Raw genomic sequence first — 14,934 nt, 5'->3', positions numbered from 1 at the left:
AAAGATCACTGATTATGTATTATCCATATTTAACTTCGGTCCTCGCACATTTCTTTTCTTCGGATGTATACTTAAATCGGGTTTGTGGTACAATTACCCATTGATGGGTTACAACTCTTATTCTCTTCTCGCTGCAACGAGGACATCAAACCGGTGCTACTAATCAAAAGAGGAGCCGAAGCTGCCAGGACTCTACTCTGCCTGCAATGAACTACCGATTGTGGCTGCTGGTTCAGGGTCTGACAAATCATTTTTCTCAACTCTATTGCAAACACTTGCTAGAAAAAAAAGTTCATACCCCTATATAAAAAAAAAAAAAAAAAGCAAAGCCCCCTCATTCCCAAAACTTCACATTACAATAATCTTACCTCATTGCTATAATGAAATGAAAACAAACCGATAATCTCTTTAAACAGGTTTATTACAACAGATACAGTTCACATCTGACTAGCTTGTTTTCCTCTGTTCCCCCACACAAACATTTGAAGTCTTACTTATTTCCAATGGGGCGAAACAAAAACAAAAAAAAAAAAAAGTATAATATTAATAATCTTGGTATATTGTATGACTGAGCATAGTAATGTGAGTCTAGGCACACGACACATGCCCGGCTCGGCAGTTATCACAGGCTGCGTGTGGAAAGAACTTCAATAATTTATACAAGCGCGTGGGTTTTGTCGATCAATCACTGCAATGTTAAGCTACTGTACACAGGAATGAAAATAATACATAGAAAGAAAGTGCCATAGCAACAGTGCTGTCAAGAAGAAAAACTTAGATGCATGGGAAAAAGTCTTCTAGTAATTGGGAGGAACACTTCCAGGAATATATTTATTTCTTTGTAGAAATAATAATAATAAAATAATAATAATAATAATAACAATGAAGCACTGTCCTCAAACCGGGCCGGGGTGAGAGTCCGACATCTAGCACAAATGTTTTATACACTGCCCGAACTGTTGGAGAATACTTCAGACACAGATACATTTTGCTTGGTGCTGGTATCTAATTTCTGGGGAGGGGAAAGGAGGGTTGGGGGGGTGAAGGAAAAGAAAAAAAAAAATTCTGAATGATAAATTAACAAAAAAAAAAAAAATAATAATAATAACGGCTAATTTTGCAGACAAGCTTACATGAAAAAAAAAAGGCTAGGGTTGTTTACCACCTCAGCATTGATTAGTTTTGGATGTCAAAGCTCTGATACACATGGGCATCCCATGGCTTCAATCTACAAAACATATTTACAACGTGAAGGATACATCTACAAGAAATCTACATTTCAAGGGGGGTGTTTTTTTTGTTTTTTTTAGTTTGTATTTTTTTTTTCTCTTTTTTACAAATCACGCTTTTAATTTCCCCCCTGAATCGACGCCCTCCAGTCCCGTTCCCCCTTTGAAGTGTCCACTGCCCGGCTCAACGGTCCAAAGTCTACTAGTTTGCAGCTCAAAAGTGTTGAGACCGGGCTCGCTCTGCTTTACAGTCCCAAGTCCACGTGCAAGATGTCTCTTCACACCATAAAGGAATTCTGATTTTTAAGTTTTTCAAGTTCTTTAATTTGCTGTCTCAAAAACAGTATCCTGCAGGAGACAGAGAAAACAAGGGTCAGAACGCCGGACTAAACAACACACTGCCGAAGTTTATACAGTTTACAATGTGTTTTAAAGTAGTGGATAACACCTTTACAGGGAATCTGTCACCAGGTTTTTGATGCCCCATCTGAGAGAAGCAAAAAAGAAAATATAACACAGTAAGCCCATACTAACCTTTGCTCGCGCAAAGTCGCTTGAATTTCACATACTCGAACTAAAGACCTTAAATTTTTCAACTCTGTACAAATTTCTGACATGTGAATGCTCCCCATGTTGTGAGCTTCTTCACGCAACCTTGAGGCCTAGAGAATTACAATACAAAAAAGTTAGTATGTTACCGGTGATATATAAATCACCAAAATATTAAACAGTAGACCACTGAGCCGCCACATTTTTTAGCAAACATTGCTGATACAAAAGGGGCAAAAAAATAAATCATGAGGGGAAGAAAAACAACTTTGGCAGCTCAAATGATGCTGCTGCCACATGGTGGCGCTATAGATGTCAGTTATTGTGACATCTACACTGCCACGACAAGCAAGTAAGAAAAAGTCCAACAAAGTGTGATTTCCTTGCTTGTTGTGGGTCTGTAGCGGTTGTGATGCAGCCTTCATTCACTTGTATAGCGCTGCGGTGTAAGTGGCAACAAGTGAACTTTGGTTACATAATGGCTGTCGTGGCCAAACACTCTGTATCCCGAGTCTTGCGTAGCCCCCTTTCAGAATTTAAAAATAACAAAATCGGAATTACCCGCTGAAGCTGCAGCGCATTCTCCCACCATTTAATCACTGGGCTTCGTGGTTAAAAAGTGTGCATGCACTCGGATGTAGGCTTGCATATAACATTTGTAGACTTCAGATTACTGATGGAGGAGCGGACAGGTTACCTGTTTCTCTGCATGATCTGCAGGCCAGCCTTGAACATGCTTTATAAGGTTTTCATTGAAGTAGGCAGCTAGCGTTGGCGTCAGTGAACATGAGGACGACCGTGCAGACGTGCTCTGTGTTACAGATGACGTGCTGGATGCACAAGTGCTGGAGGTGTGGATTGGACTGGGAGACGGGCTTCTCTGACTACTACGGCAAGATCAAGAAAAGCACATCAATGGTTGATCTAGAACTTGCGCAGCTTTACAGTAGGTTCCTGTCCATTAAAGTTGCCACGTCTATATGGGCTCATTACTACAGCACTCAGGTATGGGGGGTGAGAGGGAAATTCTTCACTCAGATGACACTTCATAGTGTCAAGAAATAGGGGCTCCCCTGAGAACCTCCCACAATAACACAGATCAGAAAGAACGGCTCCCAGTGTTAGGAGACCCCTGCCACCAGGTATAACGCAGTGCATACTGAGCTTGGATAGACACCATTAAATACGACACTTAGCCCAGTGAGGATACCTGATCACCAGGGCGGCTTTATCCTGAAGAAAGTCCAATTAGGATGGTTTAATACATCTTTTCCTTGTGGTCCCCAGTAGAGACCACGATGATCGTACTGGCCAAGGGACTATTGAACCGAACTCTGCAGCCTCAGACGCTTATGAAAAGCTCAAGTTCAAGTCAAGAGGACCACAGTGAACTCGTGCACTCCGGTCTGATACTCGAAAATTTGTGAAACCAGCCTCCTTTTACAATGGACTCAACTACTAGCCTTCAACTAGCACCTAGTCCTACCCCCACATTCAGCAGCAGGTCTCCATGCCCAATGTCAGACTGGGTGGGAGAGAGCGGCTGCCCATCCCCTAAACACTCAACAAGTTTGGAAACTCCACCATAACAAGTTAACCGAGGCATAACTACCGAATAGCTGTGGGTAACTTACCTTTGCCGTTGAAGATTTCGGGGGGAAGTGGGTTCATGTCCTTGGGGTTTGTCAGCAGTCACAGTCTGCTGAGGTACAGTCTGCGTAGATGGTCCTTGCTTAGCACCAACCGTGGTATTGGCCTGCAAAGACATGGATAGGATCAATTTAATTTTACTGGTCAAAAAAAAACAAAACCCTTGTGTGTACGGAGCCATAATCTATGGAATCATCCATGATCTGTGGAACTATTAAGGGCGTTCCGCTCTCCCATAAAAGGTCAAAGGGGTATGTAAAGCAAGAGGTCACCTTTATGCAACTTGTTTGTTTTTTTATGGCGTTTTTTTTCTCCCATTTATTTCTTATCCATTTTAAAACACTGAAGTGAATTGTCTGGACTTTCCCCATTACCACAGTAATAATGGATCACACATGGAAAACTGATGTACAGCAGATCTCTTATGATCCCTATAGACTTACTGGCAGAAACAGACGAGAAAAGCATAAGGACAGAGTTTAGGGCCGGGTTCAGACGGACGTATGTCACAGTCTGTACACAGATCACAATGCTCTGACTGACTGCAGACCTCCTAATCTGGATTTACGTCTTACAGATGCCGATGTTCAGAGCTTTGCGATCAGTACAGGCATTGTGGTCTGTATACAACCATCTGCACCCGGCCGCAGGCTAGCATCACACTTGCATCAGAGCCAGCCCAAGTGCTCGCTGCACTTTTTTCCCTGTTAAGATGAAAGTCTTCCAATAGGAAAACCAACTGCATTTTTTTTTTCAAGGAGTTTTGTTATTGTCACTATAAAGAAACCAAAAAATTATTCCAGAATGCTAGTGTGAACTCTGCACAAAAAGACATAGGCGTGCACCCCAAGGCTGGAGCTACACAACTGGGAAAAAAATGGTGTGCGTCACTGCTACAACACAGCGCAATGTAAGTGAATGGGATCACATCCCGGCTACAACAAGCAAGGCACAAAGTCCAACCACGTCAGATTTTTAGCAACTTGCCTATGGCAGCACCTTGGGGGGGGGTCGCAGACTGACCCCACCCTTAATCAGTCATTGACTCCAATCCATCTTGCTTTATAGCTTTTGTAGGGAACTACAGAAGATTTACAATACCAGCTCACAAAGGAAAAAAGGTTACCTAATAACCAAAACTATATTAAAATTTTACTTTTAATCAAAATTAAAAAAAATATATATTTATTACTGGGTAAAGTTACAAAAATTAAAAATCTAACACTCTGGCCAATATGATTCATCACACCGTAATCTATTCTTATTACTCATTTATTAGCTCTTGAGGCTTTTTATTCATTATTCATTCAGATTTCTGACTATATCTTGCAACTTTTAAGTCGAACTCCCATTTCTATCATTGACTAAAGCTATTACGCAGGTATAATATTAGAATGATTTTTTTTTCACTTGTAAAAGCGTGCTAAAAACCTCATGAGGATCAATTGCTGACGGACGGCATATATAATGTCACAAATAGCTGGCGATAAAGGACTGAGCATCTGCTATCTCATATGATTTGCAGCATAGTGATTAAACCAAAAGGATATGACGCTATAATAAAACTCTGCCCGATGTGTTTCACCCCAATACAGGCTTCATCAGGGGTGAAATTGAGCCAAACAGTTATCATCCATATATGAGCAGCTGAGTTACCTTTGGCTGTGAAGATATGGGTGTCGTGTTTATCAGGGGTTTGTGGGGAACGGTGTTAGTCTGCGGTGTGCTGATCCGGGGGGATACGTATGATCTTGGTGAGGAGGCATCAGATGTCAGCGACATAGGAGACTGACTGGACTGTGTTGCTTTAAAAAAGAAAGAAAAAAAGCGTTACTACTTTTACTTCTAAATTCAGAACCAACACAAAGCATAGGTCCAGTATTCCTGCACAAGGGAGGAAAAATGCTTAACAAGCTGGGACTCCTCCAGTGTGAATACAGGCCAGCGCTCACCTTGTGCAGACAGCTGTGCAACTTGGGAGATAAGAGACGTGATGTTGAAAGCGGAGGGCCCGGCGGTGATGAACTTGTGTAGTATAGACTGTAGAGAGGCTTGTGTCACAGCAGCTGTAAGGACTAAAATCACATGTCTAGGTTACAATATGATGCTACATACTAAAAATGCCAAGCCAATGAAAAGGAAAATGGCCATTAAACAGAAGCGGCAGCCTGGGGAGGGTACTGTAAAATGAAAGCGAAAGTCATTGGCTTCAGGTTACACAATGCCTGTGCAGTAAGAAGATTCTGCCACTAGGTGGCAGCAAAATCACATTTAGAAAATATAAAGTCGTCTCCTAAGCGCAGAGATGCCGAAAAATATAATGAGAGATGCAAAACATTCTCCCTACAGTCAGGTCTAACAACGCTTCTCATTCCTCAAATCACAGGGGTAGAACTGGTATTAGAAACGCTTTGTGGCCCCCTACAATACAATATACTGGCATTTACTTTATAGACCGAAGCAAAATCAGACAAAAGGTAAAAAAAAACCTCCCCTCTCTTTATGGAGGGAGACACTGGAGTAATTGTAATGAGAAGAAATAGAATGCAATCACCAGAGTACACCTGCCCAGAATTTTATTTATATATTTTTATATTTTATAGAGCAAAATATATTTAGATTTGAGAGTCCTCAGTGGTTGTTACCTTTTAATGGCTAACTGAAAAGATGGTAACAAGTCGCAAGCTTTCCAGACTACTCATGTCTCTTCATCAGACATAGAATGACACAGAATGAAGAGTCACATATTTATACACAATAGGACAAAGAAATAATGCAATGGATGAGACGGGTGACGGAAAGCAGAGCTATTGCTATGGGAGAGAGATAAACAGTTCTGGCTGTAAATATTGGAGCATTTCATAGATAAGGATTGTTTAAGTTTTATTGTCCTGTGAGGTCTGGTCCAGGGCTGTGATGACCCCACAATTTAGAGGAGCACATTCCTTAGTTGAGGTAGAATGACATAAATCCATGCGACACATTCATTCCTGCTCTGAAGGTGTCAAAGGTCACCATGAGTTTATATTCCCAAAGTCTTCTGTCTCTCTGAGATTTGAAATTACCTTTAAATACCAATAATTTCATGTCAGTGATGATGTGATCAGGGAGACAAAAATGCAGGGCAAAAACTTAGGACAAGGATGAATCATCATCGCCACACAATAAAAGAAAAAAGAATAGATCTACCTGTGGCCAAGCATTTTTGTCTCCCTGAAAAAAAAAAAAAAAAAAAAAAAGGTACACATACTTGTTAATGAAAAGTTCAAGTCAATGTACACATTCACACAGAATCTTTTTATTATTATTGTTTATTTTCCTCCTAAATGCAAAATTCAACAGCTTTCTAAATAGTCTTCACTAAAAATCTTTTTGCTGCTGCGGAGGTTTTAAGTCCTTTGTCTACCTGATGGCAGTACAAAAACATAACAAATCCATCAGCTCCTGGCAGCTCTCTGCTACCCACCTCAAGATGGCTCTCTACTTGTTCCCCACCCACCTCCTTTCGGCTCTCATGCTACCCCCCTCCTGACGTCTCCCTGATTGCTCCACGCCACCTTCTGATGGCTCTCCGCTTTCCTCCCACTGTTCTTTGCTTGCTCTTCAACCCCCCTCCTGGCGGCTCTCTGCTTGTTCTTCACCCTCTTGACGTCTCTCTTGCTCCCCATCCCTCCACCACCTAATGGTTCTATTGTTGCCCCCCTCCTGACGGCTATCTTGCTCCCTCCCTCCATTTTCTGTTACGGAAGGGGGTTTTGCACAGATCTCGAAAGTGTAGACAAGGAAGAAAGCATGTACAGTCTCACAGAGGGCAGATAAAACAGACTGTAGACAAAGGAGGTAAGAACATGAAGAGTAAATAAGTGCAGGATAAAGGCGGTAAGGATATAAAAGTTACTGAAAACTGCTACACCGTAGATACACACAGACCTCACAGAGTTTACATTGCTGGCTGTCGCAGAAATCAAGGATCTGAAACTCAGATCAGACTGCAAAATGCATATCAGGAGGTGAAAAAGAATGAAGGAATGAATGAAGATAGACTGAAACATAGTGCAATTTCAACTTAAAAGTAATTAACATGTGGAACAAAATATTTTTTACATAATCAAATGTCTCCATAGCCTTTAAAAAAGGACATCCTACCTTCACAACCATGTATAATTCTCAACGCGCCAGAAGTCACCTTTCAGAAAAGGACACTGAGCACTGAATATTCATTGGTGCCTTCATGCAGTGTTGCATTGAAGTGTAATGCTTTGTAGGAAATGCATAAAAATTCTAATTTGCAGCTGAAAGTCTGACTCAAGGAGAACCACACAACCACCACCTCCTAAAAACAGCTCAATATGGGTAAAGTACAAATGTAAAAATTCTCTCCGTTCAAGAATGGTGACATTTTTAATGCTATAGTTTACTACAAGTTGCCTTGGTTACTGACCACAACTTCTATCAGAAGTGGTCGATCTCCTAGGTAACGAGCGCAGTGCTTACAAGTTCTTTACTATATAGCCTGTAAACCACTCTACACTTGTATGGAGCGAGGCCGCGCCCACTAGATGGGCTCTAGCCGAGAGCATGCATAACGCACATGTTCCTGCCGGTCCCGGCTCATAAACTGGTGAATTCCCCCACAGTGCCTGCGCTGGAGGGATTCATAAGTCTGCAGTCACACAGAGTCACTGCAGACTTATCAATTTAGACCGGACAACGCCTTTAAGATAGATTCACAAACAACGTAATTTCACAAATCCACACATACAGATATAGATGTAGATGTGACACAGATCTGCAGTATCTACATCCAAATGCAAGGTGTTTGGATGTTTCCAAAAATGCACCAGTGGTCTGAAACTGAACCTTGCCAAAATTCAGCCTTCATTTGGAGAAAAACCTTTAAATATTTTTTCCTCACTGCGACAACCCAATGTCAAGACACAAACACTCCTCACACTAAAAACTACTAAGAAGAAAGGAAAGCAGCACGCTGTACCTTCATTGATTTTGGAGATATCCACATTAGAATTATTGATCTGTAGAGTGGCTTGCAAGGCAGGAAGCAGCTGTCGCAGGAGGTTAGGGTCCTGCAATAGTGAAGGAATTGGTGATTGTGGCACCGGTGACACAGGGACCGTAGAAGAAGTGGAGGAGGACGAAGAGGAGGGAGGAACCGTAATGGGGTTTAGTCCAGGGGCAGATGATGTGGAGGGAGTAGTACAGGATGGTTTCTCAGCAGATGACGAGTCTGTGGGAATAAAGACGACACTGGTTAGATAGAAATCATTACACAATACTTACAAATAGGACAGTAGTGGTGGTGAGGTTTAATAAAAATCAGGGGAAAGTGGACACTACAGACAGGCAAATATTTAGTACAGGTCACAAAGGTCAACATGAATACTTCCCAAATTCTGAATACTTCACACACAAGCTCGAGCTATATCGGCTCAGCATCAGAGGAAGATACATAAAATTATAGATAAAAAATAGATTTTTATTTCCAATATTAAAGACCAACAATGGCAAAAACAATTAAAAAGCAGAGACCTTCGGGTTGCATCCATATAAACACTTCATATAATGTTAACAAAGAACACAACTTTGGTCACAGACCTAGATAAGGTTCCTAAAATAGTGCAAGTGTATCACAGAGCCCCATAAATTTTTGTCGACCATATAAGAATATCACAGCAAACTAAATTAAATTGCTCTTACTAGTATAACCAAAAGTGTGAGCTATTTGTAAAGTGCTGGGTCTAGTTGTCTCTAAAGATAAGTATATAACGTGCAAGTGCATATATCAAGGGAATCCCTTGCCTTATATAGAGACAACTCAATGCAAAATTGTAAGTAATGCATCAGTTAGGGCTATGCGTATATACTTACATAAGAAGGATAGGTGTGGAACCTGCACACCTATCCTTCTTATGTGGGCCTCTTCGGCCAATCTATTTATTAGGAAATGTTTCATCAAGATACTCGCGGACTACTCTTGAATAATGTGGAGGGGACCCATCTCGCTGGAAATAAGGGTCATCTAAATTAGGCTGTTGCTGTAACTGGGGAACTTGATTCATTAGAATTTCGAGATACTTATCTCCTGTGACTGTTCCATCAAAAAATATTGGTCCTAAGGCTATGTGCCCATCATGCAGAAATGCTACGGATTTTTTCCTGAGCGTTTCTGCATCTCCCTGGCAGAAAAAACGCATGTGGATTGTACATGCGGATTGTACATGCTTTTATATTCTAGGTTCTTCAAAGTAGTAGTCAAACCATTTCCGGTGACTACCTCTTGAAGCTCATCAAGAGAATGCCAAGAGTGTGCAAAGCAGTCATCAAAGCAAAAGGTGGCTACTTTGAAGAACCTAGAATATAAGACATATTTTCAGTTGTTTCACACTTTTTTGTTAAGTATATAATTCCACGTGTGTTAATTCATAGTTTTGATGCCTTCAGTGTGAATGTACAATTTTCATAGTCATGAAAATACAGACAAATCTTTAAACGAGAAGGTGTGTCCAAACTTTTGGTCTGTACTGTATATACGTACATATATACACACACATACATACACACTCCACCCCCCCCACCTAAAATTTGTTATCGATGCAATCCTACTGACCCGAGAATTACATAAACCAGGTCATTTCTGATCATAAAAACAAAGCCCAAAACAGTAACAAATAGCAGAATTGCATAGTTTCTTCACCATTTTCCCAGTTTTTTAGTACATTATGGTGAAACGAATGGTGTTATTCCAAACTATAAGTCATCCCACAGAAAAAAGAAAAAAAATTACAAGCATATTCTTAATGTAAACCCAAAAATGAAAAAAGTTATGGCTCTTGGAAGGGGGAGGCATAAAAGTCAAGAAGGCGTTAAAATAAAAACACATGACAAACCTTGCATTATGCTTACATCAACCAGGTAGCCAAATACTTTTGGAATAGATGTTGTACCAGTAACTCCGCATACACAGATCAGTGGTATCTAATAACAGGTAACTGCACATTAGATCTCTGCGTGCTCCTGTATTACCATTACTGGTAACAGAGGACGGGCGTGCAGCTTCCCTACAGTGTCATCTCCACAGAGTGTCACATTGCGCAGAGACATGGCCCTATGGTGACAAGGGGAATGGACACACCAAGAAGTCAATTTATTCATGAATTTCCAAAAGGACTCAAGGAGGAACTGCACAATACTAAGAAAAAAAAAGAAACAGCTCCAGAATTATTTTAATGTGAAATACAAGGATTTTCTAGAACAGATGTCTGGAGAGTCATTTATAATGTAAGTAATAGCAAACTATTACTAAAGTCATAGTGACAAACCAACACTAAGTGACAGAAGAAATGGCGATAAGGTAAAGGATCAATGGTCTCTTTTTCCCATGCACTTATGTAATGAGTGCTGCCAGTTATTCTGGATAATTACCAACATAAAACATTGACATACCAATTATAAACTGCTCACATCGGCACTATAGGTGCACAATACACCCAACCAATGTATTATGGGGTCCACAGGGTTCAAATCAGGTGCCTGTTTTGACATGGTAAAAAAGTGAAGGGGCAGGGAGGACAGAGTGCAGTCATTTTTTGGTTTTCCACCCCATCCCCCCTCCAAGATGCAATAGTGCTCAAAATAGGGCCAGAGGCACAGATGTGAACACAGCCTTAGATAAAAGTCAACATTTGCATCATTGACAGATTGTTCTAAGATATCTGCAAATTGAGAAATTAAAACAGTTGTCAAAAGTTTCCAAAACAAAAATCTGGCAGCCACCATCTGGCACACCTGTCAATCATCTGCGTGTTTGTCATTGGCTTTGTATATGATTACATATGGGAAACGTTCTTTTGACAAGTCAGTTTCAGTAAATATTTGCATTCCTCCTACAACCACTCAATTGTCATGAACATTTCATACACGGTCCACTGTCGTTGCTCTTGGAATTTAAAGGGTTACTCCCAAATAGAAGTAAATTAACCGCTATTCACAGAGCAGGAAATGGGCATGCTGATCTGAGGGTGCCAGCAGTTAGACCCCCAACGATCAAAGCTTTAAAACTCCAAAAACAGTAAGTGCAGGAAGTGGTCGCAGCACAGAAGAGAGGGGTGGCTGCCTTCCTCCTGCAGTAGCACTGAACGAATGCCGGCAATTTCATTTCAGGCAGTTCTCGCTCTGATCAACATATAGGGAGGCAAGGTTATAAAGGGGCAGAATGGTGCACTGAGCGCTTGGCTACACCAAGGGTGCACAGAACACTTTAATTTGCATATTGGAAAAATAGCTTTTTTGCACAAATGTGATTACTTTCTGATCAGTATAGCTCCAACCACAATAGATACAGAGACTGGGGCTCTGAATATGCCTTGTTGGAATGGAGTAGTCAATCAGTAAGGTGCCCGGTTAGTGTAGTGAAAGTGCGGCACCCGGGAGAAAATTAACTTTATTCTTTCAAGGAGTCGCCAGCTTTCAGTCATACAAGCGTGTCTGCGTGGCTACAGTGGTCGGGCACCTTCATAACGCTATTAATCTGCATAAATACCGCATATCTCCAGGTTAATAACGTTATCCTACTTGACAGATTCCCTTTAAGTAGCGCTTAGACAGTAAGCGTTAACAGGATTATAATGAATCCACAGTTCAGGCCCAAGCTCTCTATGCATAGCCATGATGCTGAGCCATGTGCATTTTGTAAGAAAGTTCTTAATGGCCACATAACAGGATTCAATCTCATCGCTACAGGTTTTAACAAACAATCCTTAAAAGGGAAGCGATTAAACAATTACCTATTTTTTTTAAATCAGGTGTGTGTCTTACATGTATTTAAAAAAAATATATATATAATTACATACCGGTAAATGGATTGAAACCCATGACCACACTTGAGAGAGATATGCCCTATCACTGAACGGGAAGCCAAAGGCAAAAATATAAAAGGGAGACTCGCTCTTCCTCCTTCAATATGGTTTCCTAGTAGTCGAGTAGGAGTCACCTAAAAATATCATCAATCATCATTCTGGTTATGATTTATACATTCACTCAAGATCAATCTTAACCATGAGGAGAAAACGGGCCAACAACCTCAACCACCATAAAAGAGAGGGAGGGAATCAATAGGGGTGCTGTCAACTGCACCTGATCAAAAAATTAACATTAGTCCAATTATTGTTGATCTTTCTACATTAAAATAAGGAGTTCTTTAGGCAGAGATCATAAGAAAGTCAAAGAATACCATCTTGGAGACCTTCTGGTTACCACATCCTAGCCCCACAAAGATCTAACAGCTAGGACAGGAAGAAAGTCATCTGAGCTATTCAATGCAAAGAAGAGCCACGACCAGTCATTTAGATATGACAGAATTTATCCTCTTGTCTACAATGGCATCAATTCTGCAGCCTCAATGAATGCTTATAATACAGTCCAACCATGAAGATTACTAGCTGAAAAGTTAAATGCAAAACAGATTAATCTTCGGGCATAGAGAGACCAAGAAATCAAACGATAACCCTTATCCCTATGAAAATAAATAGGACTGTAAAGATAGGAAAAAAAAAGGGGGGGGTAAACACAAACACCCCAAATAACCAACTAGTCTAGTCTTTCACATGAAGACGCAATTCAGGTAGAGAGATAGAGACCTTGTATGGCATTGGTTGAAGCTCAGATGGTCTTAATAAAGTTTTCCACTACTTGGTCAACTCCTTGTCATACCCCACACTTGGCCGCGATAAAATAAAAAAAGCTTATACTCACCTCCCGTGCTGGCATCATTCCAGCGGTGTCCGCACTCGCGGTCCCAGGGCTCCCGTACGGTTGTTGTGACATGTGAGCCCTGCATCCCAATCAGTGCCGGCGTCACTGTCCCCACCTTCGGACAAATTGAACATGAAGAGGAAGTCAGATCAGCAGCAGCCCGGACACCCTCTTCATGTTCAATTAGACAGAAGGTGGAGACTGAAGCCAGCGCTGATTGGGCACCAGGCCAACGTGTCACAAGAACTGCAAGGGAGCCCCGGGACCGCAAGTGCAGACACTGCTGAAACGGCGCCAGCACGGGAGGGGAGTATACATTTTTTTGATTTTTATCGGAACCAAACATTTAGATCAAGAAGGGATTGTCCTGGTAGTGGAAAACGCCTTTAATCCAAAGGTACTAGAACCCTACACCTTTAACGATGTACTTTATGGATGTTCAGCCTGTTCTTGAGCAATAAATCAAAACAGTCTTAACCCAATCCCAATCTTGACTAGCGAAGGTGTTCATCCTTCACTACAGGAGGCTAACAGGTAAGGAGACACTTTAATCCATCCATTGAATATTCCCTTTATAGGCTTATGGCAGACAGAGTTCTTATGACTCCAAAAGAGATTTGACTGGACTCTTAATGGGAGTCACCAGACTTAGCCCAATTTACCAATTTAATTACTTCAAACCAGGAAGAGTGATTGGTTATAATGGCTTAATCAACTTAATCCCAATGAGCCCTTCGTTCAACTCCAACTAGAAGAAGAATTTACTGAACTTGGAATATTTTTCGCCAGAGCAAGTATAACCATGTTCATCATACAACGCGAAATATAAGGATAGACTGGGATATTGACAGTTTACTTACCCAATGCGACTCCAGACTAATATTTAGAATAATTCCATCAGATTACGTCCATCTTACCACTCCAACCAGGAGGATTGATTAGGACATTGAAAGTTTAACAATTCAATGTCTAGAAGACAGTCTTATGACTCCAGACTAGGAGGATTAACTGGACTTTATCTGCCATTTTGTTTATGCTTAAAAAAGGCTGTCTGTTGGCGGAAACGTTGCCTTGATGAAGTTTGGATAAAGGAATTATATCTCTATGGTGCCTCGGAAACAAATTTTTTCTGGATTTGCTAGCAACTTGGAGGGAAGTTGCACTAAGGAAGCACAGAGCCTGTGGAGTGGTGCACAGGGAACTACCACGACAGAAACTAGATTTACAATGGTGTTATTCGGCATTGTGCAACCATGCCTGTCTTACAACCCCAACCAGGTGGATAAATTGGGACATAGATGTTTATCAACCCAAATGTTGACCAGTCCATTTTATGACTAACTAGGGGGATTAAATGGACGACTTATGATTTTATTTGGTTTTGCGTAACCTTGTCCACCTTACATCCTCAATAAGGAGAATAAACTGGGACATGGATGTTTATCTACTTAAATGCCTACCAGTCTACTGTATGACTCCAACTAGAAGAATCAACCGGACTACAATGGTTTCATTCGGATTAGCACAACTATGTCCATCCTACAACTCCAATTTAGGAGGATAAACTGGGACACAGATGTTTATGAACTTAAATGTTGACCAGTCCAATTTATGACTCCAGACTTTGGAGCAATGACTGGGATTATAACGGTTACATATGATTTAGTGCACTATGCAAATCCGAAGAGGAGGGGTAGACTGGAATTCATCCTTCACCAAAGCTCAGTGGCATTAGGCT

The 14,934-nt window shown here is 41.0% G+C and overlaps 1 protein-coding gene across 2 annotated transcripts in view; it reads right to left on the bottom strand.

The window, feature by feature from the left end:
• Positions 1-407: 407 nt before the first annotated feature.
• The window catches only part of WAC (WW domain containing adaptor with coiled-coil), an 86,753-nt gene continuing 72,226 nt past the window's right edge, over positions 408-14,934 (bottom strand). For both annotated transcript variants that reach the window (XM_073677589.1, XM_073677590.1), the window contains 7 exons: positions 8,422-8,673; positions 5,381-5,503; positions 5,085-5,233; positions 3,413-3,534; positions 2,476-2,665; positions 1,764-1,891; positions 408-1,577 (listed from right to left, as the gene is read on the bottom strand). In XM_073677589.1, coding sequence (XP_073533690.1) covers positions 1,508-1,577; positions 1,764-1,891; positions 2,476-2,665; positions 3,413-3,534; positions 5,085-5,233; positions 5,381-5,503; positions 8,422-8,673 — 1,034 coding nt within the window. In that variant the 3' untranslated portion in view covers positions 408-1,507. The remainder of the gene's footprint in view (positions 1,578-1,763; positions 1,892-2,475; positions 2,666-3,412; positions 3,535-5,084; positions 5,234-5,380; positions 5,504-8,421; positions 8,674-14,934) is intronic.

The sequence above is a fragment of the Phyllobates terribilis genome, unplaced genomic scaffold (assembly GCF_046119375.1).
Source record: "Phyllobates terribilis strain yellow unplaced genomic scaffold, ASM4611937v1 Scaffold_4__5_contigs__length_816908805, whole genome shotgun sequence".
Lineage (NCBI taxonomy): Eukaryota > Metazoa > Chordata > Amphibia > Anura > Dendrobatidae > Phyllobates > Phyllobates terribilis.
Note: the sequence above shows the minus strand (reverse complement) of the source record. Positions and strands in the feature narration are given on the sequence as shown.